Source organism: Aquarana catesbeiana, linkage group LG04 (assembly GCF_042186555.1).
Source record: "Aquarana catesbeiana isolate 2022-GZ linkage group LG04, ASM4218655v1, whole genome shotgun sequence".
Classification (NCBI taxonomy): Eukaryota; Metazoa; Chordata; class Amphibia; order Anura; family Ranidae; genus Aquarana; species Aquarana catesbeiana.
The window spans coordinates 127136779-127164568 of NC_133327.1; the positions used below are offsets into that span (position 1 = coordinate 127136779).

At 47.2% G+C, this 27790-nt stretch overlaps 1 protein-coding gene across 8 annotated transcripts in view; it reads right to left on the bottom strand.

The window, feature by feature from the left end:
* Positions 1–976: 976 nt before the first annotated feature.
* The window catches only part of LOC141139448 (thyroglobulin-like), a 152548-nt gene continuing 125734 nt past the window's right edge, over positions 977–27790 (bottom strand). For 7 of the 8 annotated variants that reach the window (XM_073625536.1, XM_073625540.1, XM_073625537.1 and 4 more), the window contains 2 exons: positions 5021–5091; positions 978–1069 (listed from right to left, as the gene is read on the bottom strand). In XM_073625536.1, the coding sequence (XP_073481637.1) occupies positions 980–1069; positions 5021–5091 (161 nt within the window). In that variant the 3' untranslated portion in view covers positions 978–979. Of the gene's footprint in view, positions 1070–5020; positions 5092–27790 lie in introns of all 8 variants that reach the window. The other variant, XM_073625534.1, reaches the window with a different exon arrangement.

The following is a 27790-nucleotide window of genomic DNA, read 5'->3' on the forward strand; positions in this document are numbered from 1 at the left end:
CCCCAGCTGGGGTCAGGAGAGCCCTTCATGATTTCTTGTAACGGGGCCCTGAAGGTTCTAGTTACGCCACTGACCGAGATGTAAGGGGTTTAGGCACAACTAGCATTATCGGCTATAAACCATGCATGAGCTAGGGACACCCAGGATTACTCTAAGAAAGTTTCTCAAGCACTTTTATTTAGCAAGGCAGCAAGCAAACCCAGTTTTCAATGCAGGAGGGCTTTGTACAACAAGTCTGTAGCTTAAAACAAACAAAACATCTACTTGCCTGAGCTGCTAATTAAACTCAAGTCAGTTCCTAACTAACAGGTTACCCGCTAATGGGCTTCACAAACCAAACATGAAGCACTTGCACCTTTTTAAGTATTATGTTAGCACTAAGCTTTTGCATCCAGCAGCAGGCTCCCAGCTCCCACAGCAGAGAGAACAAGAGAGCCCTTAGCATCAGTCAGCTCACATATACTGTATAAAGGCTGAACAGCTGATACTAATAATGAGGACTAGCTACCAGGTATGATGTGGTCTAGGAATTGAGGCTTTATCCACCCAAAGCTCTAGAATGCCTCTGGGTTCCAGGACAAAGGACAAAAAAAAATTAAGATTCTGAGAAGACAAAGTTTGTTTTCTCCATATCAGCCATAAATGCTACTCATCATGTGTATGTGAGATTCCTAGGTGACACATATACATTCTTCACAATCCTGCCTGCCAGTGTCCCATAATATACAGTATATAAAGAAAATATAGCAGGCAAAATGTTACTATAAATCCTTATGTCATAGTAGAGCATCTTGTCCTGGCATTGAATGGGTTTATTGTCTACAGACCAATCTCGTCCAAGAGTGTGTTTGTGATTGTAGGAAGGACTTTAGATTTTAAGGAGTCAGTTACTGATAGGAATGTGATAATGGTCTCTATAACGTGGGCAAATATGTAAACAACTTGTGAATAGGTCAATTCAACTTCGCACCACATACCTTCAGTGAGAGAGAAGAGCTAATTGTATGGTAGAGTCATCAAACATCAAATCTTTCCCATGTGCAGAACTGAACAATTTGCATTGTTTTTTCTATAATCAACAAAGGGAAAAAAAATCAGAAATGTGTATGAAGAAGATATAATAAGTGTGTCATTATTGTTGGTAACATGGGTGCACACAATTTTAACAGAATTATATTAGTAGTACTTCACTAGAAGTTTTAACCGCTAATAGAATAATCTAGCAGTGCTGCTATTAGTAAGGTCTCATTCACATGGGGAGTATCAATCCGTACCCGTGTGAAGCCTGTGTTTACCCACATGAGGATGCACAGGTGTTATGTGCATCCCCATGCAGAGCAGCCTCATTGCTGTCAATTGGGACGCAGTGGCTGCACAGACATGGCCACTGCTCCCAATGTGACATTGGCATGGGTGCAGAGCCCCGAATGCACCCAGAAACACCTATGCATCCCCATGCAGGCAAAAACAGACCTCACATGGGGCACAGATTCATACGACCTGTATGAATGAGGCCTAAGGGATAAAGACCTGAAGAAAAAGGTATGGGCTAAATTAACCACACAAATATGAACACAAAAATGTTGTGTTGAACCTTTAAGAGTAAAGATTCCAATCTATGCTAAGTTGAGTGAATGACAAAAGATAAAAGTTCATTGATCAGCCCAAATGTGGCCATAAAAGTGCAAAAGTAAAACTGAAAATCCACTGATTATTGTGCAAAAGAAAGGTACTCAAAAAGTATCTACAGAGACAAGCCTGGAAAAACAAGCTCCGCTCAACCAAGCAGGTGTGATGACATCAGCACTATGCTCCATCTGATGCATTTTGTCATAGAAGATGTTGTCAAGGTGATGGTGTATCTAATGCGAGTACCTGTCAGGACCTGGATCTGAACCTGTGACCTCTGCTGCATTTGGCGGCATCTTGCTGAGACACCTAGAATGCTGGACAGCTGCCTGGACAATTCCTTGAATGCTCTTGCATGAACCTTGTTACTCTTGAACACTTTGCTCTTCCCATGAACTTCCTAGTTTAAACATGCCTTTGCACATCCCGTTTGCCAGATTATTGTGCCCTTCCCAGCCAATAACTCGCTCTTGTCACTCCTGCTGCCATCTGTAGCTCTGCTACCACTAGATACCAGCCTTTGGCTTGTTCCTGAACTATGCTTCGGCTTAATCCCAACCTGAAACCACTTGTTACCAACCTTTGGCTTGTTTACTGACTATGTTTTTGCTTGACCCCTACCTGCTGTATCTGATACTAGACCCCTGCTTGCTCATCTGCTGGTGGGGCGGTCCTGAGGACCACAACCTTGTACTATCATGCAGTAAACCCCATCTCCATCATCAGGAGAACACCAGTTAGTGCTTAGATTTTGCACATCGGGTGAGCTTGTGTCATCCATCAGTGACCTACTGCGGCACTTATCCAGCTGGTCGGTGTGAGTCTTCCTACTCCTATAGCTGCTGGCCTCCGAGTCTGACCCCTGACTGTGACAGAACTTTTCTTTTGCACAATAAACAGCAGATTTACAATTTTACACTATAGGGTTCTTGTACTTTGTTTTTTTTCATGCTTAAAAATGGTGCAATTGCCTTGGTTAAGATCACTGTGGCAAAACAACCCTTGCTAGTGTTTTCCCGGCCACTTTAAAAGCACAATTAGACCTCTTATAATATGGTGGGGTCTATCCATTTGGTAAACAGTTTGTGTATCTTTTTAGTGGAGGAGCATGGAAGTGGAATTGCACAGGATAAAATCTGTACTTTTATGGTCACGTTTGGGCTGATTTATGGACTTTTGTCTTTTATAAATTGTTTTGTTTACACTGGGGATTTCACATTATTTTCCTTTCACTCAACTTCATTTGCATGAACTGGAATCTTTACTCTTAAAGGTACAGTGCAACATTTTTGTGTTCATATTTGTGTGGTTATCTTGTATGCAGGTACTTGTGAGTGCAGCTGTATGGAAATGTATACACTTTTTATATTTAATTTGCACTTTGCCCAGTTTTTTGTAGGCAAAGAGTTTTTCACATGGGCTAAAATACACATGTACAATTCATTTGAAGACCAAGCACTAATTATTGACTCATGATTGCAGTCCTTGATCGATGAGATGTTCCTTGTGGAGATGAGAGGTGCGTGTCTTTTTATCAGTTTTGTGAGTACAAGATATTTACAGTGCCTTACAAAAGTATTCACCCCCTTGGCATTTTTCGTGTTTTGTTGCCTCACAACCTGGAATTAACATGGATTGTTTGAGGATTTGCATCATTAAATTTACAGAACATGCCCACAACTTTGAAGATGTTTTTTTTATGTGCATAACTATTCACCCCCCTAAAGTCAATACTTTGTAGAGCCACCTTTTGCTGCTATTACAGCTCCAAGTCGCTTTGGATAAGTCTCTATGAGCTTGCCACATCTTACCACTGGGATTTTTGCCCATTCCTCCTAGCAAAACTGCTCCAGCTCCTTCAAGTTGGATGATTTGCGCTTGTGAACAGCAATCTTTAAGTCTGACCACAGATTTTCTATTGGATTGAGGTCTGGGCTTTGACTAGGCCATTCTAACACATTTACATGTTTCCCCTTAAACCACTCAAGTGTTGCTTTAGCAGTGTGTTTGGGGTCATTGTCCTACTGGAAGGTGAACCTCCATCCTAGCCTCAAATCACACACAGAGTGGTACAGGTTTTGCTCAAGAATATCCCTGTAATTAGCACCATCCATATTTCCCTCAACTCTGACCAGTTTCCCAGTCCCGACTGCTGAAAAACATACCCACAGCATGATGCTGCCACCACCATGTTTCACTGTGGGGATGGTGTTCTTTGGGTGATGTGGTGCGTTGGCTTTGCGCCAGACACAGCGTTTTCTTTGATGGCCAAAAAGTTCAATTTTAGTTTCATCAGACTAGACCTTCCTCCATACATTTTGGGAGTCTCCCACATGTCTTTTCGCAAACTCAAAACGTGCTATTTTGTTTTTTTCTGAAAGTAATGGCTTTCTTCTGGCCACTCTGCCATAAAGCCCAACTCTATGGAGCGTATGGCTTATTGTCCTTCTATGTACAGATACTCCAGTCTCTGCTGTGGAACTCTGCAGCTCCTCCACGGTTACCTTAGGTCTCTGTGCTGCCTCTCTGATTTATACCCTCCTTGCCCGGTCCGTGAGTTTTGGTGTGCAGCCTTCTCTTGGCAGGTCTGCTGTTGTGCCATGTTCTTTCCATTTGGTTATGATAGATTTAATTGTGCTCCTAGGGATAATCAAAGATTTGGATATTTTTTTATAACCTAACCCTGACTTGTGCTTCTCAACAACATTGTCCCTTACTTGTTTGGAGAGTTCCTTGGTTTCATGGCAGTGTTTGGTTAGTGGTGCCTCTTGCTTAGGTGTTGCAGCCTCTGGGGCCTTTCAAAAAGGTATGTATATGTAATGACAGATCATGTGACACTTAGATTGCACACAGGTGGACATCATTTCACTAATTATGTGACTTCTGAAGGTAATTGATTGCACCAGAGCTTTTTATGGGCTTCATAACAAAGGGGGTGAATACATACGCACATGCCAATTATCAGTTTTTTTATTTCTGAAAAATAGTTTTATGTATATATTTTTCTAATTTTACTTCACCAACTTAGACTATTGTGTTCTGATCCATCACATATAATTCAAATTAAAAAAACATTGAACTAAATGCTGTGATGTAACAAAATAAGTAAAAAGCCAATGGAGGGTGAATACTTTTGCAAGGCACTGTATTTTAACCAATTACATTTTTTTTTAGGATCTTACACTATGCCAGAGCACTCTCCGTTTCACAGTTATTCTGAGGATGCCCCAGTTTGGAGAGAGCTGCAGGGAAATGGATGTTTTTCTACAATATTATATTGAAGAAAAATGCTCTGTGACAATAATTTTAACTTTTGGCAGAGATAAACTTGTAGATTCCATTGCTACTCAGTGCTTAGATTAGTTTATCAGTATAGGAACCATGCTTTTACCTGAGCCTCCATGAGAAAGTTATTGATGTCCTCAGTCTTGTCACCGATTTTTCTGGTCACCACTGCACCTGCTGGAAATCATATAAAAAACTGCATATTAAACTCTCTATAGCACTTGTTGTCTTTTCTGCATAAATATATTTATATATTTGTCTGAACAAACCCTCTGTTCATAGAAGTCATTCAGAATTGAATTGTCATTTTTTTTGTATGCAGTTTAGAGTATATCCACACTGCATCTGAGGTCTGAGATCTTTTGCATACTACTTAAAGTGATATTAAAGGTAATTGTTTTTTTAAATAAATATTTTACACTTATCTGATCTGTGCTATGGTTTTGCACAGAACAACCCCAATCCTGCTCTTTTTGGGTCCCCCATTGACGCTCCTGGCCCCTTCCTCAAGTGCCCCCATAGCAAGTGGCTTTCTATGGGGGCACTCATGTGTGCTTGCTTCCAAGCCCCACTCTGTGTGTCCATAAGATGCACAGGGCAGGGCTCAGCCCCTCCCCCAGTTCCATTCCCACTAGCTGTGATTGACATAAATGAATAAAAGCTGACTATTGTAAGTATCCTTGTCAGAGTTCAATGGTTTATTTCAACCCTCTAACTGCCACTTTTGCTGGACAGTTTGTTCTGGTAATGGAAGCTGAACAATACCAGCCTTACTAGCAGGATCAACAATGCAAATTAGAGGAACAAGAGCCTAAAAAAGAAAACAAATGCAGCCACCCTTTAACGAATTGGTAAACTGCAAAACAATACATTGTTCCTGTGTTTAATACTCCTTTAACAGCATGTTGGTATCCAAAACAAGAATAAGCTTTAAACAGGAAACTTCCAATCCATACCCCCATGAATAGAAATAATAACAATAAAATATCTCCAATCACTAGATTTATTCACACACATAGTGTAAAAAGCTATGTTCTTCTAAGGTCTAACCAGGATTGGTATGTAAATTGTTTAGATATGCATTAGTATTTGAAGTTCAGTTCATAACTGATTTCTTTTTATGAGGAGGTAAGTCAAATCTTGGACGGAGAGGTGGCTGTGTATGTGGTATACTTGGATTTTGCAAAAGCGTTGACACAGTTCCCCACACATGGCTAATGTGTAAGGTAAAGTCTACAGGCTTGGAAAGATCAATTTGTAAATGGATAGAAAATGGGCTAAAAAAAAACAAAACAAATTCAGACAGTAGTGGTTAATGTTTCTTATGCCCCGTACACACGGTCGGACTTTGTTCGGACATTCCGACAACAAAATCCTAGGATTTTTTCCGACGGATGTTGGCTCAAACTTGTCTTGCATACACACGGTCACACAAAGTTGTCGGAAAATCCGATCGTTCTAAACGCGGTGACGTAAAACACGTACGTCGGGACTATAAACAGGGCAGTGGCCAATAGCTTTCATCTCTTTATTTATTCTGAGCATGCGTGGCACTTTGTCCGTCGGATTTGTGTACACACGATCAGAATTTCCGACAACGGATTTTGTTGTCGGAAAATTTTACATCCTGCTCTCAAACTTTGTGTGTCGGAAAATCCGATGGAAAATGTGTGATGGAGCCTACACACGGTCGGAATTTCCGACAACAAGGTCCTATCACACATTTTCCGTCGGAAAATCCGACCGTGTGTACGGGGCATTACTCTGAATGATCTAAGGTTATCAGAGGTTCAGTGTTGGGACCCTTTCTTTTTTTTTTTAGGAAGGGGGGGGTGAGGGAGGGGGGGGGGAAGGAGGGGAGCAAAGGGAAGGGAGAGGCAAGAGGGGATGAGCACAAGAAGAGTAGGCAATGAGATATAGGATGTCCTCCAATGAGATTCACAGCATAATAATTATGGAGTAGGGGGCTCAGGGACCCCAGAGGCGTCTATCCAAGAGGACCAGATTTTATCGAACTTCCCTGGGCATTGCCTACTTTCATATGTCAATCTATACAGGGGAAGTACCATGTTCACCGACCTTCTCCATGATGCCAAAGTAGGAGGCTCTGCTAGTTTCCATACCAGTAAGATTTCACGCCGAGCATAATATAATGCAAAGGTAAGACACAATTTACTATATCTGTCTCCCTCAAGATCCTCCAAATGGCTAAGCAATAGTATCTGAGGATCGACTGGTACATTTAAGCCTGTAACATTGCTCAGTGTGGAGGCCACTGCTGACCAAAAAGGGTCTAAGTTTGGGACAGGACCAGACCATGTGCCAAAAGGTGCCCACCTCCTGTCTGCATCTCTGACAGTTGGGGTCCCTTTGATTGTAAATGCACGCCAATCTCTGGGGGGTGAAGTACACTCTGTGTAGGAACTTAAATTGTATGAACCTATCTTTCGCCACAATCATGGAAGGAATGTAGGAAATTAAACACTCCTTCTATTCCTCTTCGTCCAGGGAAGGAAAATCAACCCTCCACTTTTCCCATGTCTTAGTTAGTTTGGTGTCATATTCTACTGTGAGATATAGATATAATGTTGAAAGTGGCTTCCCCATCACACTAGAAATCAAGAGCTGTTCAATGGAGTCTGGTTCCAAAATAAGGGGGGCAGGGAACTGAGCTTCAAAAGCGTGCTATCTAAATTGGAAGGAGGATGGGATAGCAAATGATTTGCTCAGGGCCTGGAAAGTCATAAGCCTACCGTCCTGAACTATATGTTTTAGTGTAAGAATACCCTTTTTTGCCCAGATAGAGGGGTCTGGAATACTGTGAAGGTGAGGGAGCATGGGGTTACCCCATAGGGGCATATGAGGTGAGATATGATTAGGTTTCCCATATATCTTCCTAGCCTCCTGCCAGACCCTTACGGTGGTTCGCATCGAGGTTTTCATGGACGGGCTAGCCCTAAGTCCACGAAACGGAAGGTTGCTCAGGGCTGCAAAGGAACCCAAAATGGCTGCTTCGAGAATGACCGCAGGATTCTGTGCGGGCTGGGAGAACCACCACCGGATCGTAACAAGAACAGCTGCCCAGTAATAAATTTGAAAATTCGGTAGTGCCAATCCCCCCCCCCCCGATAGTGGGAGATATAGGATCTGCTTGGCCACCCTAGGTGGCCTCCCAGCACACACAAAGTGTAACAACAGACTCTCCAACCTTTGAAAAAAGGCCCTAGGAATGTGTGTGGGTGTGTTGCGGAAAAAATATAAATATTTGGGAAGGAAAATCATTTTTAGCAGGTTTACTCTGCCGACTGGGGACAGTGGAAGTGAATGCCATGCAGCGCACCTAGCCGTTAGCTGTGTCATAAGTGGTTGCAGATTGTTGTCCATATAATCCTGGACTTTACCACTAATTTTAATTCCTAGGTACTTGAAATCCTCTACCCATTTAAACTGCGCGTGTGGAACTCTAGGGGTCAACGGGTGGAGCGGGAACAGTATCGACTTATCCCAATTAATACGGATCCCCGAATACCCGCCAAATCAGTTGATCAGATCTAATGCAGTCTGTAAGGAGGACGACGCATCCGCTAAATAGAGCAGAGCGTCGTCCGCATATAGCGAAATTTTCTCCTCAATTGGGCCCACCTGAAGCCCCCTCACCTCGGGGTCAGCCCTCAGCAGTATAGCCAGGGGCTCCATCGCCAGAGCAAATAAGCCCGGGGAAAGGGGACACCCCTGTCTCGTACCCCGAAATAATTTAAACTTCTCCGATAGGCAACCGTTGGTGCGTATTCTGGCTGAAGGGCTATGGTATAGCATGCGGAGCCATTTCGTGAAACCCGGGCCAAACCCAAATCGCGAGAGCACCTCCCATACGTAACCCCACTCGACAGAATCAAAAGCCTTCTCCGCGTCGAGTGAGGCCACCATTCCCCTGGACGCCTCATCCGCTCTGTCTATATGAGTATAAAGGCGTCTAATATTAATGTCAGTACCTCTCCCGGGCATGAAGCCTGTTTGATCCCTGTGGATCAGGGCAGTGATGACTAGGTTAAGCCTATTGGCCAATACTTTTGCCAGTATTTTTGCATCCACATTCAGGAGGGATATGGGGTGGTATGAAAAGCATAAAGTAGGGTCCTTCCTTGGCTTGGGGATCACCACTACGATCGCTTCACTCATTGTATCCGGGAGTTTCTCGAGGTGCGTCGATGCAGAGAAGAGGCCCTGAAGTTTGTCTACTAGTTCTGCCGCGTATTGTTTAAAAAATTCTACAGGGATACCATCGGGTCCCAGTGTTTTCCCTGACTGCATTGATTTGAGTGCCCGAAGTATTTCTAAGGATGTAATTGGGGCGTCAAGCTTGTCACGATACGTTACCGTAAGGGTTGGGATATCAATGTTATCTAGGTATGCTACCAGATCCTCCTCTCTATAGTCTGCCCTGGACGTGTAGAGGGATTCGTAGAATTCCACGAAGCAGCTATTGATCTCTTCCGGTGTGTGAACTATCTGTCCCGAGGGGTCCCTGATATGGGAAATGCTCATCCCCTCGCCTGTTCCCTGGAGAGCCAGGCCAGCAGACGGCCCGCCCTCTCTCCCTGCTCAAATATACGTTGAGATTGAGCTAACATTTTTTTCTGGGTAAGAGAGGTACGAAGACGAACCACCTCCGACGTCATAAGTTGTAATTGTGAATAGTGTACAGGGTCTCGGGTACAAACAAAATGAACCTCCGCACTACTCGCATCCCTTTCCGCCCTTACCAAGTCTGCCCTGCGCTCCCTGCGAACTTTGGCTATGATAGTCTGGTAGTGTCCCCTCGTCGTGGCCTTAAAGGCATCCCAGACAACTGTGGGGTCAGCCGAGCCCACGTTTACCGCCCAGAAGTCAAGCAGCTCCGTTCTGAATTGGGAGTCCACAGCAGTGTCTGAAATCCAAAACCTCGAGAGCCTCCATATCTTGTCTACAGGACCCAGTGAAAGGTCCAATGACAGCAACAGGGGCGCGTGATCAGAGATTCCCCTAGGCAGTATTCATATATCTGTGACCCATGGGAGGAACGGACTTCCTGCGTAGACCAAATCTATTCGGGAGAACGCCCTATGAGAGGCCGAGTGACATGTGTATGCCCTGGTCTGGGGGTGTCTCCACCTCCAGTCATCAGTCAGGCCACAGAGGCGGCTCTATAATTAGGCAAATTAGGCGGTCGCCTAAGGCCTCGCCCCCACAGAGGCCTCTTGGTCACCTAATTTGCCTATTGCAGTGTTTAACAGTGGTGGTTTCCCAGTCTGTTATGTCGCAGTCACCAGCTCTGTGGCGATCTACCCATCAATCACAGACAGCTGACGGGTAGATCGAGTATCGGCTGACATGCAGAGTAGCGCGGGAAGCGGCTGTAATAAGTCCTTACTGTCCTCTCTCATGTCCTGCTCCCCGGCAGCCCCTCCCTCCCCTCCTCTCGTCCATCCCAGGTGATGTCACAAGCATACAACGAGAGGAGAGGAGGGGAGGGGCCGCCGGGGAGCAGCACGACATGAGAGAGGACAGTAAGGACTTATTATAATACAGCAGCTTCCCGCGCTACTCTGCATTTAAAGGAAACTGAAAAGAAAGTGTGCCCTGTTGTGCCGAGTACTCTGATGTGCACCATACCCTGTGCCCAGTACCCTGATGTACCCTGTGCCCTGCCATGTCAGTACCCTGTGCCCAGTACCCTGATGTGCTCTGCTGTACCCAGTGCCACATAACCTTTGCCCGTACCCTGATGTGCCCTGCTGTGACCCAAACCCTTATGTGACCAATATCCTGCACCCTGCTGTGCCTGTACCCTGCTGTGCCCCATACCCTGTGCCCAAACCCTGATGTGCCCTGCTGTGCCCCATTCCCTGATGTGCCCCATACCCTGCGCCCTGCTGTGCCCGTACCCTTATATGCCTTGCTATGCCCCATACCCTGTGCCCTGCTGTGCCCAGTACCCTGATGTGCCCCATACTCTGTGCCCTGCTGTGCCCCGTACCCTATGCCCTGCTGTGCCCTGCTGTGCCCCGTACCCTGTGCCCTTGTCCTGATGTGCCCCATACCCTGTGCCCTGCTGTGCCCCATGCCCTGTGCTCTGCTGTGCCCAGTGCCCCATACCCTGTGCCCGAACCCCGATGTGCCCTGCTGTGCCCCATACTCTGCACCCTGCTGTGCCCCATACCCTGTACCCATGCCCTGCTGTGCCCCGTACCCTGCTGTGCTCCGTACCCTGTGCCCGTGTTCTGATGTGCCCCATACCCTGTGCCCTGTATCCTGATGTGCCCTGTACCCTACTGTGCCGTGTACCATGTACCCTGATGTGCCCTGTACCCTGCTGCACCATGTACCCTGCTGTGCTCTGTACCATGCTGTGTGCCCTGTACCCTGCTGTGCACCCCATGCCCTGCTGTGTGCCTTGTGATTAGGGATGAGCTTCGTGTTCGAGTCGAACCCATGTTCGACTCGAACATCGGCTGTTCGATCGTTCGCCGAATTGCGAACGTTATGGGCCGTTCGCGCTAAATTCGTGTGGCGCGTCACGGCCCATAATTCACTGCGGCATCGCAGTGCATTGCTGGCTGATGATTGGCCAAGCATGCACTATGACCCGCATGCTTGGCCAATCACAGCGCCGTCAGTAGAGAGAGCTGTAATTGGCCAAAGCCAGGGTGGCTTTGGCCAATTATGGCTCAGGGGATTTAGTACACACCCCACACTATATAAGGCCGCCTGCACGGCGGCCCTGTGTAGTGTGTGTTCCGGTGTGCTGAGAGATAGAGAGAGAGAGAGACAGTGTCATTTGATTTGAGTTAGATAGATTAGGCAGAACAGTCAGTCAGTTAGCTGCACTTACAGTGTATTGTGTATATATATGCATCCCAGGTGTTGCATATATATATATACACTGTATTCAGTTTAGCTAGATCCGTTCCTGTTATCTTCTATCTAGACTATTTACATTTAATGCAGTGCGTCCTGCTCACAGTGTTCAGCTAGATCCGTTCCTGCTATTTACATTTAGTGCAGTGCGTCCTGCTCACAGTGTTCAGCTAGATCCGTTCCTGCTATTTACATTTAGTGCAGTGCGTCCTGCTCACAGTGTTCAGCTAGATCCGTTCCTGCAATTTACATTTAGTGCAGTGCGTCCTGCTCACAGTGTTCAGCTAGATCCGTTCCTGCTATTTACATTTAGTGCAGTGCGTCCTGCTCACAGTGTTCAGCTAGATCCGTTCCTGCTATTTACATTTAGTGCAGTGCGTCCTGCTCACAGTGTTCAGCTAGATCCGTTCCTGTTATTTACATTTAGTGCAGTGCGTCCTGCTCACAGTGTTCAGCTAGATCCGTTCCTGCTATTTACATTTAGTGCAGTGCGTCCTGCTCACAGTGTTCAGCTAGATCCGTTCCTGCTATTTACATTTAGTGCAGTGCGTCCTGCTCACAGTGTTCAGCTAGATCCGTTCCTGCTATTTACATTTAGTGCAGTGCGTCCTGCTCACAGTGTTCAGCTAGATCCGTTCCTGTTATCTTCTAGACTATTTACATTTAGTGCAGTGCGTCCTGCTCACAGTGTTCAGCTAGATCCGTTCCTGCAATTTACATTTAGTGCAGTGCGTCCTGCTCACAGTGTTCAGCTAGATCCGTTCCTGCTATTTACATTTAGTGCAGTGCGTCCTGCTCACAGTGTTCAGCTAGATCCGTTCCTGCTATTTACATTTAGTGCAGTGCGTCCTGCTCACAGTGTTCAGCTAGATCCGTTCCTGCTATTTACATTTAGTGCAGTGCGTCCTGCTCACAGTGTTCAGCTAGATCCGTTCCTGTTATCTTCTAGACTATTTACATTTAGTGCAGTGCGTCCTGCTCACAGTGTTCAGCTAGATCCGTTCCTGCAATTTACATTTAGTGCAGTGCGTCCTGCTCACAGTGTTCAGCTAGATCCGTTCCTGCTATTTACATTTAGTGCAGTGCGTCCTGCTCACAGTGTTCAGCTAGATCCGTTCCTGCTATTTACATTTAGTGCAGTGCGTCCTGCTCACAGTGTTCAGCTAGATCCGTTCCTGTTATTTACATTTAGTGCAGTGCGTCCTGCTCACAGTGTTCAGCTAGATCCGTTCCTGCTATTTACATTTAGTGCAGTGCGTCCTGCTCACAGTGTTCAGCTAGATCCGTTCCTGCTATTTACATTTAGTGCAGTGCGTCCTGCTCACAGTGTTCAGCTAGATCCGTTCCTGTTATCTTCCTACTGACAGGCAGGCTTGTCTGGTTACAGTATATAAAGCTACCTGAAGAAAATTACAGGTGTTCTATTTGATCCTATTAGTACCACGGTCAGGCAGCTAGACTATTTACATTTAGTACAGTGCGTCCTGCTCACAGTGTTCAGCTAGATCCGTTCCTGTTATCTTCCTACTGACAGGCAGGCTTGTCTGGTTACAGTATATAAAGCTACCTGAAGAAAATTACAGGTGTTCTATTTGATCCTATTAGTACCACGGTCAGGCAGCTAGACTATTTACATTTAGTACAGTGCGTCCTGCTCACAGTGTACAGCTAGATCCGTTCCTGTTATCTTCCTACTGACAGGCAGGCTTGTCTGGTTACAGTATATAAAGCTACCTGAAGAAAATTACAGGTGTTCTATTTGATCCTATTAGTACCACGGTCAGGCAGCTAGACTATTTACATTTAGTACAGTGCGTCCTGCTCACAGTGTTCAGCTAGATCCGTTCCTGTTATCTTCCTACTGACAGGCAGGCTTGTCTGGTTACAGTATATAAAGCTACTTGAAGAAAATTACAGGTGTTCTATCCCAGCTTAGTGCAGCTACAGGCCATTAGTATGTCTGGAAGGCCAAGAAGGAGAGGCAGACAGTCACAAGCCAATAAGAGAGGGCAAGCAGGCTCTGTGTCTAGTGCTGGTCGTGGAGACGGTGCATCCTCATCAGCACGTGGCCATGGGACACGCTTGGCCTTTTTTTCGGCAGCTGGCCGTGTTGAGCCGCAACATGCGGAAGACTTGGTCGAGTGGATGACCAAGCCGTCCTCATCCTCCTCATCCTCTCTCACCCATGCCCAGGGTGCTTTGTCTGGCAAAGCAGCGGCCTCTTCCCTCAGCTCAATGTCATCAGTGACTCCTTCCCTAGCTCCACCATGTCCTCATGAGGATTCCCTCGAACTGTTTGACCACAGTGTTGGGTACATGCTCCAGGAGGATGCCCAGCGTTTGGAAGGCTCTGATGACGATACTGAGCTCGATGAAGGCAGTAACATGAGCGCGGACAGAGGGGGTGCCCAAGAAGGACAGCAATCTGGCAGTCATGCTCCCCCTGCTGCAGCATACTGCCAGGTTTGCTCCAGTGATGAGGAGGGAGGGGATGATGAGGTCACTGACTCAACGTGGGTGCCTGATAGGAGAGAGGAGGAGGAGGAGGAGGAGGAGGAGGAGGAGGAGGAGGAGGCGGCGGCACATCACCAACGAGGCAGGATGCCCTCCAGGGGCCAGCCTAAGGGCAGCACATTGACTGCATCACACCCCAAAGCTCCACATGTGCAGGGCGCTGCAGTCTCTGCGCGTTATTCAAAAAGTTCTTTGGTGTGGGCCTTTTTTGAGACGAGTGCATCAGATCGCACCGCTGCTATTTGCAACATATGTCTCAAGCGTATCTCGCGTGGCCAAAACATCTCCCGCTTGGGTACCACATGCTTGACCAGACATATGTTGACCTGCCATGCAGTTCGTTGGCAAGCGTATCTAAAAGACCCACACCAAAGAACAAAGAGGATCTCTCCTTGCTCCTCATCAGCTGAGATTTCCAACCCCACTAGACCTTCAGTCCTCTCTGAGACCTGCAGTGAGAGGAATGAAGGTGTAGAATTAGGTGTGTCACAGCCAAGTACTTGTGGGCAATCTGCTTTTGGTACACCGTCGTCAGATTGTACCAGGCAAATTTCCCTGCCCCAGCTGCTGCACCGCCGAAAGAAGTTTGCTCCCAGCCATCCACATGCCCAGCGGTTGAATGCTAGCTTGGCAAAATTGCTAGCACTTCAACTGCTGCCTTTTCAGTTGGTAGACTCTGCCCCCTTCCGTGAGTTTGTGGAATGTGCGGTTCCTCAGTGGCAGGTACCCAAACGCCACTTTTTCTCACGGAAGGCGATTCCGGCTCTCTACCGGCATGTGGAAGGCAATGTCCATGCCTCGCTGGACAGGGCGGTCAGCGGTAAGGTGCATATTACCGCTGACTCATGGTCCAGCAGGCATGGACAGGGACGTTACCTAAGTTTCACGGCGCATTGGGTGACTCTGCTGGCAGCTGGGAAGGATGCAGGACAAGGTGCAGTAGTGTTGGAGGTTGTTCCGCCACCACGCCTCCAAAATGCTGATTGTGACACACCTCTCTCCTCCACCCCCTCCTCTTCTTCTTCCTCTATGGCCTCTTCCTCAGAACCAGCGGTGCTCCGTAGGCGTTCAAGGGGCTACGCAAGTACGCAGGCCAAAAGATGCCATGCGGTGCTTGAGCTGGTGTGCTTGGGGGACAGGAGCCACACTGGGGCAGAGGTTTTGTCAGCTCTGCAGGGGCAGGTTCAGAGGTGGTTGACGCCACGCCAACTTAAGGCAGGAATGGTGGTTTGCGACAATGGCACCAACCTCCTCTCTGCCCTCCGACAGGGACAAATGACCCATGTGCCCTGTTTGGCTCACGTCCTTAACTTGGTGGTGCAGCGGTTCTTGGGCAGGTACCCGGGCTTACAGGATGTCCTGAGGCAGGCCAGGAAAGTCTGTGTGCATTTCCGCCGGTCATATAATGCCAGTGCTCGGCTGACGGACCTCCAAAAGGAGTTTAACCTGCCCAAGAACCGCCTAATCTGTGACATGCCCACCAGGTGGAACTCAACGTTGGCCATGCTGCAGCGGCTGCACACGCAGCAGAGGGCCATCAATGAGTACCTGTGCGACTATGGCACCAGGACAGGGTCAGGGGAGCTTGGTTTTTTTTCCCCACGCCAGTGGGCCATGATCAGGGATGCATGCACTGTCCTGTCACCATTCGAGGAGGCCACGAGGATGGTGAGCAGTGACAGTGCATGCATCAGTGACACTGTCCCCCTTGTCCACCTGTTGGAGCACACGCTGCGTGGAATAATGGACAGGGCACTTGAGGCAGAACAGAGGCAGGAAGAGGAGGACTTCCTTAGCTCTCAAGGCCCCCTTTATCCAGACAGTGTTCCTGCGTGCCCGCCGATCACACAGGAAGAGGACGAGGAGGAAGAGGAGGAGGAGGAAGATTGTGTCAGTATGGAGGTGGAGCCTGGCACTCAGCATCAGCAGCAGTCTTTAAGGGATCAGTCCCAAGAAACACATGGACTTGTACGTGGCTGGGAGGAGGTGGCTGCGGACCATGTCGTTCTTAGTGACCCAGAGGACTCCGGACCGAATGCCTCAGCAAACCTACGCTGCATGGCCTCCCTGATCCTGCAAAGCCTGCGTAAGGATCCTCGTATTCGTGGTATCAAGGAGAAGGACCAATACTGGCTGGCAACCCTCCTTGATCCACGTTACAAGGGTAAGGTTGCGGACCTTATCTTGCCATCGCAGAGGGAGCAGAGGATGAAACATCTTCGGGAGGCCTTGCAGAAAGGTCTGTGCAACGCGTTCCCAGAGACTGGGAGGTTACAAACTCCTGTTTCTGGACAACGTGTTGCTGAGGCTTCGGTCAGTCAAAGAAGGAGCGGTGGAGAAGGTGGCCGTCTGACCGATGCGTTCAGACAATTTTTTGGTCCGCAGCCCCAAGGTATGATCGGTTCCAGCAACCATCGCCAGCGTCTGTTTTATATGGTGCAGGAATACCTAGGGGCAAGATCAGACTTGGACACCTTTCCCACCGAAAATCCTCTGGGTTACTGGGTCTTGAGGATGGATCACTGGCCAGAGCTTGCACAGTATGCAATTGAGCTACTGGCCTGTCCTGCATCCAGCGTTCTTTCGGAACGCACATTCAGTGCTGCTGGAGGCGTGGTAACCGATCACAGGGTGCGTCTGTCCACCGACTCGGTCGATCGGCTGACCTTCATAAAAATGAATGAGTCTTGGATCACCACCAGCTACCAAGCACCTGATGCTGATGTAACCGAATAATTTTTTTTGAAATCTCAGATCCCTTCAAAGACTGCCTATGCTGATGCTGAGTGACTATCCCTGAGTAATTATCCTCTTCCTCCTCAATCATCACGCTGATAGCTTGTAAGAACATTTTTGGTTCTGGGCGCCACCACCAGTGCCTAAGGCCCAATTTTTCAGCCCCTGTTTAACAGGGGCGTGTAATTACAATTTTTGATGTAATACTTTGCAGCAGGGCTCGTTCCTGCATTCCAACTAGAGTGTCTGTGAGGGGTTGCAGTGTTGTGGCACCAGCACCAGTGCCTAAGGCCCAATTTTTCTGCCCCTGTCTAACAGGGGCGTGTAATTACAATTTTTGATGCAATACTTTGCAGCAGGGCTCGTTCCTGCGTTCCAACTAGAGTGTCTGTGAGGGGTTGCAGTGTTGTGGCACCAGCACCAGTGCCTAAGGCCCAATTTTTCTGCCCCTGTCTAACAGGGGCGTGTAATTACAATTTTTGAAGCAATACTTTGCAGCAGGGCTCGTTCCTGCGTTCCAACTAGAGTGTCTGTGAGGGGTTGCAGTGTTGTGGCACCAGCACCAGTGCCTAAGGCCCAATTTTTCTGCCCCTGTCTAACAGGGGCGTGTAATTACAATTTTTGAAGCAATACTTTGCAGCAGGGCTCATTCCTGCGTTCCAACTAGAGTGTCTGTGAGGGGTTGCAGTGTTGTGGCACCAGCACCAGTGCCTAAGGCCTAATTTTTCAGCTCCTGTTCAACAGGGGCATGTAATTACAATTCTTGATCTAATATTTCACAGCAGGGCCCTGTGAGGGCTTACAGTGTTGTGGCCACAGCAATACCTAAGGCCCAAATTTCTGCTGAGTATATAGGGCAGGACCCTACTTTCAAACATCTAACTTACAAATGACTCCTACTTGCAAACGGAAGGAGACAACAGGAAGTGAGATGAAATCTACCCCTAGGAAGGGAAATTCTCTCCTGTAAGAGTTAATATGGGAAAACAATTTCTCCTTTCCACTGATGCTTTCCAATCCTTGTTCCACAAAAAAACCCAAATTTTCAAAAAACATTTTTCATTGGGACAAAAAAGTGAGGTGAAATCTTCTGAAGAGGAGGAAAGACAGCAAAACAAATGTCACAGGGGTGATAACCCTTCCCTATGTTTTCCAAAAAGCTTAGAAAAGATTTTTTGGCTGGAGCTAAACACGTTAAAAATGTTCAAAATTACAAACAGATTCTACTTAACAACAAACCTACAGTCCCTGTCTTGTTTGCACTGCTGTTCAGAGTATATAGGGCCTGGTGGCCCCACACCTTTCCTTATTTTAATTTGGGTGCGGGGTTCCCCTTAATATCCATACAAGACCCAAAGGGCCTGGTAATGGACTGGGGGGTACCCATGCCGTTTGTCTCACTGATTTTCATCCATATTGCCATGACCCGACATGACATTAAACCCGCAAGCAGTTTTAAATGAGATTTTTTCCTTTAAAAATGACATTTGGTGCAGGGACTGTTCTAAACATGGGAAACACGCGTCACTTTACAGGCATACTATAGACACCCCCCAGGTACGATATTTAAAGGAATATTTCACTTTTTTTTTTTACTTTAAGCATCATTAAAATCACTGCTCCCGAAAAAACGGCCGTTTTTAAAAGTTTTTTTTGCATTGATACATGTCCCCTGGGGTAGGACCCGGGTCCCCAAACCCTTTTTAGGACAATACCATGCAAATTAGCCTTTAAAATGAGCACTTTTGATTTCGAACGTTCGAGTCCCATAGACGTCAATGGGGTTCTAACGTTCGTGCGAACTTTCGGTCCGTTCGCGGGTTCTGGTGCGAACCGAACCGGGGGGTGTTCGGCTCATCCCTACTTGTGATAAGCCTTGCTGTGTACCCCATGTTATGCTGCTTGCCCCATAGTGTGCCCCATGCCCATCCGTGAGCCCCTTAAAGTGCCCCATGTTCTGCTTTGAGCCCTATGATGTACCTCATGTTTTTCTGTGAGCCCTGTGATGTGTTGCATGCCCTGCTGTGTGTCCTATGCCCTGCTGTGTGTCCTATGCCCTGCTGTGAGACCCATGATGTGCCCCATGTTCTGCTGTGTGCCCCATGATGTTCTCAAGGTTCTGCTATGTGCCCCATGTTCTGCTGTGTGCCCCATGTTCTGCTGTGTGCCCCATGATGTGCCAAAGGTTCTGCTGTGTGCCCCATGATGTGGCCAGTGTTCTGCTCTGTGCCCCATGATGTTCTCAAGGCTCTGCTGTGTGCCCCATGATGTGCCCCATGTTCTGCTGTGTGCCCCATGATGTGCCCCATGTTCTGCTGTGTGCCCCATGATGTGCCCAAGGTTCTGCTGTGTGCCCCATGACGTGCCTAATGTTCTGTTGTGTGCCCCATGATGTGCCCCATGTTCTGCTGTGTGCCCCATGATGTGCCCAATGTTCTGCTGTGTGCCTCATGTTCTACCGTGTGCCCCATAATGTGCCCTGCTGCCCCCCCCCCCCCGTATTGTCTCCTGACCTCCTGTGCTCTGCCCTGCTGTCCCCTGTACACTGCTTATCTCAAGTTAAACCCAGAACTGAGCATCTGTGGAAAAAAAAGCACAAGTTTCACATAAAATAGGTAAGTTCTAAGATTTCTTTCTATTATTTAAAGAGGTTGTAAACCCTCATGTTTTTTCACCTTAATGCATCCTATGCATTAGTGTGAAAAAACTTCTGTCACTCAGCAGCCCCCCCCATTTTACTCACCTGAGCCCGTTCATCCCCACGCTGGAGATGCACTCTACCTCTCTGCCTGGGGTTCTCGGCTCTTGATTGGATAGATTGATAGCAGCGCAGCCATTGGCTCCCACTGCTGTCAATCAAATCCAATGACCCGGGGAGCCGGGCTGAGTCCAGCATTCTGTGTCTATGGACGCAAATGCTGGACACGGGAGCGCGCCCGCAAGGTAACCTCCCAGGAGAGCGCTTCTCCTAGGTGGCTTCCCAATGTGGGGAGGAGCTGCGAACGCTGTTGGGGGACCCCAGCAGAGGATGTTCGGGGCCACTCTGTTCAAAACGAACTGCACAGTAGAGGTAAGTATATGTTTGTTATTATATTTTTTTTAAAACAAGGGTTTACAACCCCTTTTAATGCTATTTTTTAAAATGTTTTTAAATCACAGCTCGCTGATCATGTCAGTGTTCTGTGAGCTGTAGATCTGAACACTACAGGTTACAGCACACCTAAATTGTTAGCCCCACTCCTGAACCCCAAATGATTGCCTTACCCATACCCCAGTTAATTTTTAGTATTTTTCCCATTATGGACGTGAGTGGGGCCTCATGTCTAAGTTTTGCCTAAGGCCTCTCAAAGCCTAGAGCCGCCTCTGTCAGGCCATAAGTATCCGCCCACTCAGTCAACCCAGAGGAACGATGTCCCGCAGACGTCAGTCTATCAAGATCCGGGTCATGGACCAGATTAAAATCACCCAGTATGATATTGTTATCAGATGCAAAGTCGGCTATCTTGCTGGTGATCTGATTGAGCACCAGCAATGAAGCCGGAGGAGGCAAATACAAGCCCACAATGGTCCACGTTAAAAAATATATTTTAGCATGGATGATAACATATCGACCATCAGGGTCCAGGGCCAAATCCAGGAGCCGGAAAGGAAGAGATTTCAGTATCAGGATAGTAACACCCCTGGAGAAAGTGGAGTGTGTAGAGTGGTAGTGGTAGCCCACCCACGGTTTTTTTAGGGCCAGAACCCTACTTCCTATTAGGTGCGTTTCCTGGAACACACATATATGTGGGTTATATGCTTTAATAAATTGGAACACCAGGGAACGTTTGACCGGGGAGTTCAGTTCCCTAGTGTTCCAGGTAATGATGTTAAGGGAGGACATGGTTACTCAGAATGATAATAATATTAGGATCAATGTAGGTCACGGCTCCTGAACTGGACCCCCGGACCCATAACGGACACACCTGGAAACATTGCAATGCTGATGAGTCAATTTTTTTAGTGCAATTATAAAACAAAAACAAAACCAAACTGAAAACAGACGAATATCTAACGTAAATTAAAATAGCCCCATTAGGGGAACTTGACGCCACCACCCACCCTACCCGACCCCCCCAAACTGAGGCGGGCTCCAATCCCAAACCGATTCAGCTCGCCGGCTGCAACAGGGGGTCCATGGAAGAGGCGAGCCTAACCCCCCGAGGCTTCACACGGGGGGGTAAGCAGCAGTTCAAGCGGCTTTCCAAATGTGAGATCTCTGCTAATGGACTGTAACAGGCTGTGAGGTGTTAAAAGTCAAACAGAGGAGAAGTAAACCATATTACGACCCCACAGTAAAGTCGATCCATCATTAAGAGGGTACCCAGAACAGGAACTTCAGTGCTCCCCAAGGGGACATGCAAGTGCCAAGAAGCTTCATATCTCAACAGTCTCCTGACCAAATTCTTTGGCAGGGGCATTAATTTATAATTTCCTGGTAGGGGATAGTTAGTTACCCCCCCTCAAGTTCGAACACACCATGGGGTTGAACTGGGCACAACCTGCGCAACGAAACTAAGTCATCCATGGAGCAGTTCGTGTATTAACTCAAACCTGGGCCCAGGTTGTTGTGAGTAGACAATGAAGAGGTCATTCGGTACATACCGGTTAGTCGTTCAGCGGATCTGTGGTAATGAGTCCAGCCAGGCAGAGGCCTCTCTCGGTGTGGTGAAAAATCCACTCCTGGACCCTCAGATGAGCAGGGAAGAGTATACTGTAGTGAATGTTGCGTGATCTCAATGCTGCTTTAACTTGGTCAAACGATTTCCTGAGTTTCTGGGTCTCCACCGAGTAGTCAGGGAAAATCATCAATTTAGTGTTCTGGAATCTGAGGTCCCCAACATTTCTGGAGGAGCGAAGAACTTCATCTCTGTCTCTAAAGTTAAGGAGACGAAGTATGAAGGTGCGGGGAGGGGATCCAGGAGGCCCTGGCTTAGGCGGCATACGGTGTGCCCTCTCAACTGTATAGTAGGATGACCATGGGGCCTCCGGTAGAAGGTCACGCAGCAAGCCTTCTATGAAGGAGGTAGGATTGTTCCCCTCCGTCCCCTCCGGTAAACCAATAACCTGAAGATTATTGCGCCGATTTCTGTTCTCCGCGTCTTCAGCTCTGTATTCTAGGGCCTTTACTTTGGTTTGAAGCGTACGGAGTGTTACTCCATGTTCCGCCATGGTGTCTTCAGTGATACTCAGTCTTTGTTCTGTCTCAGTAACTCGCGACCTGATTTTGTCTATATCTTGGCGGATTAGACCCATATCCAGCTGGACAGCTTCAATTTTTGTTGTTAGCGTGGATTGGCAAGTTGCGATGGCCGCCATGACCTCCGCCAGCCAGGGGGGACGAGAGTTGTCCGACTCCATGATGCTTGTCTGTGAGGCTCTATGGGCGCTACGTGTGGTGTGGGCCTCCGGAGTGGGACAGGTGGGCGTTTGAGGGAAGTCCGACTGTGGCGGAAAGGTCAGCCTTTTGCCCCCTTTACTGTATTTTGCACTAGATGACCTGCACCTCATTCAGAATTCCGAAGCCCTGATCTGGGCGATATTCAGTAGCTGGCCGTGGGAGCCTGTCAGTGGGTTCAGGGGTATTCAGGCAATAGGTGCAGAGCTATACGTGCCCCCCAGAGAGTCTTTCCCCTCACCTGCTAGTTAAGTAGTACAGGAGCGATCCTCTTCAGGCTTCCGCAGGCCTCCAGGAACATTCAGCTCACCCACAGAGCGCCTCACCCAGGGTGTCAGGGATGGAGATGGTCTAGGGCCTGTTCCGCTGTCCAGGTAGAGGCCTCCAGCCGTCTTAGGGCCCCCTCCTCCAGGCACCCGGGATCAGTCACCCCCCCAGGCGATCCGGCGGCCCTGGGTTCTCAGGAAAGGCCGCAGTTGCGGTCTAGTCGTTCGTGGGGGGCGAGGAGGGGATCAGGTCCGGTTCGGTATTTTATGGCCAGGCCCATGCCCGCCGTTCAGCCTCCACCAGCGGGCCGCAGCGGGCTGTGATGGTCGTCTGAGGCGCCGATCGCGCCAAGGATCCTCCGACCCGCGGCACGGTCCGCCAGGAAAGGCCGCGGCTGCAGCCTAGTACTGCGAGGTAGGCCGGGGACGTCCGGCGGGCCTCGATCACTGCCCAGGATCAAAAACTCTTCTCTCCCCTCAGCAGTCGGGAGACCTGCGGATCCCCCACAGGCAGCAGGGATGTGTCAGGATAAGATTGGAGGCTGATGGATCCGGATTGTTTGTAGTGATGTGCGGAGCTCTCTAAAAACGCAGCCACTCACCTCGCCATCTTGGCCACGCCCCGGACCCTTACTTTTTAATATCTTTATAAATGATATAGGGTCTGGGATTAAAAGTACCTTTTCAGTCTTTTGCAGATGACACCATCTATGCAGTGGAATAATGTCCTTACAGAATGTCTCCATCTTAAAAGCCGACCTCAATGCACTTTCATTGGTCAACTGAGTGGCAAATAAGGTTTAATGTTGATAAATAAAGTTATGAACTTGGGAGCTAAGAATATGCATGCATCATACATACTAGGGGAGTACAACTGGGGGAATCCATAGTGGAGAAGGAACTGGGGGTTTTGGTAGATCATAAGCTTAACAACGGCAGTCAATGCCAAGCTGAGGTTTCCAAAGTGAGCAAAGTCCTTTCTTGTATTAAGAGAGGTATGGACTCCAGACAGAGATATCATTTTACCCCTGTACAAATCATTAGTAAGACCTCATCTGGAATATGCAGTTCAGTTTTGAGCACCAGTTCTCAAAAAGGATATAGGGGAACTGGAGAAAGTGCATAGAAGGGCAACCAAACAGATAAGAGGCATGGAGGTGCTCAGCCATGAGGAAAGATTAGAGGAACTGAATTTATTCAGAGGAGATTAAGGGGGTATATGATCAACATGTACAGATACATAAGTGGTCCATATAGTGAACTTGGTGTTGAGTTATTCACTTTAACCACTTAAGGCCCGAGTCTCTTTCTGAGATTTGTTGTTTACAAGTTAAAAACAGTTTTTTTTGCTAGAAAATTTCTTAGACCCCCCCAAACATTATATATATTTTTTTCCTAACACCCTAGAGAATAAAGTGGCTGTCGTTGCAATACTTTCCGTCACACCGTATTTGCGCAAGCACACTTTTTTTGGAAAAAATACGCTTTTTTGAATTAAAAAATAAGACAACAGTAAAGTTAGCCCATTTTTTTTTATATTGTGAAAGATAATGTTATGGCAAGTAAATTGATACCCAACATGTCACGCTTCAAAATTGTGCCTGCTCGTGGAATGGCGACAAACTTCTACCCTTATAAATCTCCATAGGCGACATTTAAAAAAATCTACAGGTTGCATGTTTTAAGTTACAGAGGAGGTCTAAGGCTAGATTTATTGCTCTCTCTCTACCGATCACAGCAATATCTCACATGTGTGGTTTGAATGCCGTTTTCATATGCGGGCATTACTTATTATTTATTATATATATATTATTACTTATTTTACCTTTTATTTTTTATTTTTACATTGTTCTTTTGAAAAAAAATGTGTCACTTTTATTCCTATTATAAGGAATGTAAACATCCCTTGTAATAGAAAAAAAACATGACAGGACCTCTTAAATATGAGATCTGGGGTCAAATAGACCGCAGATCTCATAATTACACTAAAATGCAATAAAAATTGTTGTCATTTAAAAATTTTTTTTTTAAAAATGGCCTTTTAAGAGCTATGGGCGGAAGTGACGTTTTGACGTCGCTTCTGCCCTGCAATGATATGCAGACGGTGGGGGCCATCTTCCCCTTGTCTCCATGTCAGGCTAGGGAGAGGATCCGATCCCCTCCGCCACTACCAATGGCTCCGGTAAGTAGTGGAGAGCACCGGAGTGTGGTGGAAGGGGGGCCCCTCTCCCGCTGCTGATAAAAGTGATCTCGCTGCGAATCTGCCGCAGAGACCACTTTTATCTTGAAGCGGACCGCCCGCTGAAGAAGAGGATACTGGGGTTATAGCAGCTAGCTGCTGCCATAACAAAGATATTCCTCTTCAAATTACCAACATATAACGACGGTGGGCGGTCCGAAAGTGGTTAAGGTCATCACAGAGAACAAGGAGGCACTCTTTACGTCTAGAGGAAAAAATATTTTATCTCCAAATACGAAAGGGGTTCTTCACAGTAAGAGCTGTGAAAATGTGGAATAGACTCCCTCCAGAGCTGATTCTGGCCAGCTCAGTAGATTGCTTTAAAAAAGGCCTGCATTCTTTCCTAAATGTACATAATATAACTGGGTACTGACATTTATAGGTAAAGTTGATCAAGGGAAAATCTGATTGCCTCTCGGGGGATCAGGATGGAATTTTTTTCCCCTGCTGTAGCAAATTGGATCATGCTTTGCTGGGGTTTTTTGCCTTACTCTGGATCAATTGTGGGTGAAGGATTGTGTATATGGGATTGTATGATTTTTTTTTTTTTTTGTATTGGTTGAACTAGATGGACTTGTTTCTTTTTTCAACCTGAATAACTATGGTTCATCCAATATTGAGACATGATTCCATATAATTACAAGATCTCTATGTGTTACTTAAATATACAAGTGGATGGAGGGAAATGAAAACACTACTAGGTCTATCGTTGGAGTGTGGGGGAAAATCTGAGTACCTGAAGAAAACTCCTTGCAGATAAAGTCCTGTATGACATTTGAACTGCGCACACTAGTGCTGCGAGGCTAACCACTCTTTTTATATAATCATTTATCAGGCTAAGAATTCAGTTGGTGCTTCCCATGACTGGTGGGCAAGAAGTAAAGGCACCCTTTACCCTTTATTGAAAGAGTGTATCTGTATCTGTATGTAGCACCCTCCTAGTTTAGGGGCAGGCTGCTAGGAAGATTTAGTTTGGCTCCCCTCTAAACAGTGAAGCAAGGATTGAGTGCTCAGGGCTTCCCAGGCTGCTGCTCTTCTACCCCCCCCCCCCCCCATCTTCTACATGCTTCTAAAAGTATAGTGGGAGGGAGAGCAGGACAGACAGCCTAAATATTTATGAGACTCCAAACTATCCTTAGGGAGGTGTGCCTACAGAAAAGTGAAAATATTGAGGTTCCAGCTAGGTTTATCTGGGGGGCCTACCAAGGAGCTTTTGAACTTGGTTTAAGAGGAGGCTCACTGGAGAGGGATTGAACTGGTTCAGGAGGTCAGGAGAAGGCTCACTGAAGAGAGCCAGGAGAAAGTTAATGGGAAGAAGTCCAAATGTCCTATAGTGGTGTGAGCCTACATCTCCCTCACCAGGTGAAGCCTGCGGATATTGGCGGAAGGCAACCAATGATCCTGTGGCTGAGTGTGGCTTTTCTACTGAGGAGAAGTGACAGAGCGGTGTTTTCAATCTCCTAAGGAGGTGCAGTGACTATTGATATAAGGAATCCTGTGGGACAGTCAAGTGCAGCCAGCAGTGTGTGGAGAGTAGCCACAAGTGCACAGTGTAAAGCACAGCCAGAAATTGACGAGTGCTAAAGTTGTTCCAGTTACATTTCACTAAGGGTATCCTATGTTCCTTATCCCCATCCAAGTTCCTATTCAAACAAAAACCATAAAAAGAAGGGGTTTTCACTTATTCCCACCTTATTCCCGCTTGCTCGTTACTCAATAACTAGTCCAGGGTATTTGTGTTTTTATATTTATTTTGAAACTTGGTTGGAGGAAGGAATTAGTGGGATACTCCAACTTAAACTATTCACAATGAACAAGGACAACTCTTACTTGGCCTCACCAGAAGATTTGTGTAAGCACACACTGCTTTAACCATAATGCCACATGTATGAAAGAATTAAGTCTTCTTGCTCTCACTAGTAGCAGACTTGATGAAACTACTTTATCTTCAGGATACTCTCTAGCATCCCCTTTACTGACACCCGTCCACTGACTTCTCTATCTGAAGGGGTGGCCCTCACAGGACAGGCCCAAAGACACAGATCTGTACTTCCTGGTGTCCCCCTTCCAGTCAGCTTTGCAGGACCTCTGGGTTCAGCTCCTCTCTAACTTCAGGCCCTTGGATTGACCACCCAAGGCTGCACTACAGCCTCCACGGAACAGGGGCAGCCGCCCCCTCCCTCCTGGACCCTGCTCTCCGACTCCACTCCTGAGCACACGTGCTCTTGGCATTTATACAGTATCCCAGCAAGCAATGCAGCATTTTTCTTTTGCCAATAGCCTGGGCTGTAACAATGCCTGTGCACTCACTTGCCAGGTCCCCTCCCACTGTCCAATATGCCTTACTATTGGACCAGTGTGGGACAGTCAGACAAGCTGATCTGCACCTGAGCAAAATGTGCAGACCTAACCAATAGATCCTACTCCCCATTAGGCAGAGAGCACTCTACGTTTTACCTGACCATCTTCCTGGTAAGCAAAAAGACCAAAACTATACTCTCTTCTAGCACCTACCTAGTAGGGTGCTACACAAACAAAAGCTGCTCCCAAGCTTCACCATGTGGCATAAAGCAAAAATCACATGGTTAGGGGCTATTAGTAGTATCAGTAGGCTCTCAGTAGTATCGTGGGTGTTTTATGCAACTGGAAATTTAAGATTGTTTTTAATCAGTTAGACCAGGCATCACTAAATGACAGACCACAGTCAGGACATGGACTGAGTGAGGGTCCTGTTTAGACAACTCCACTTACTAAACTCTTAGTAACCTAGGTGTCTGCTCCTGGGTG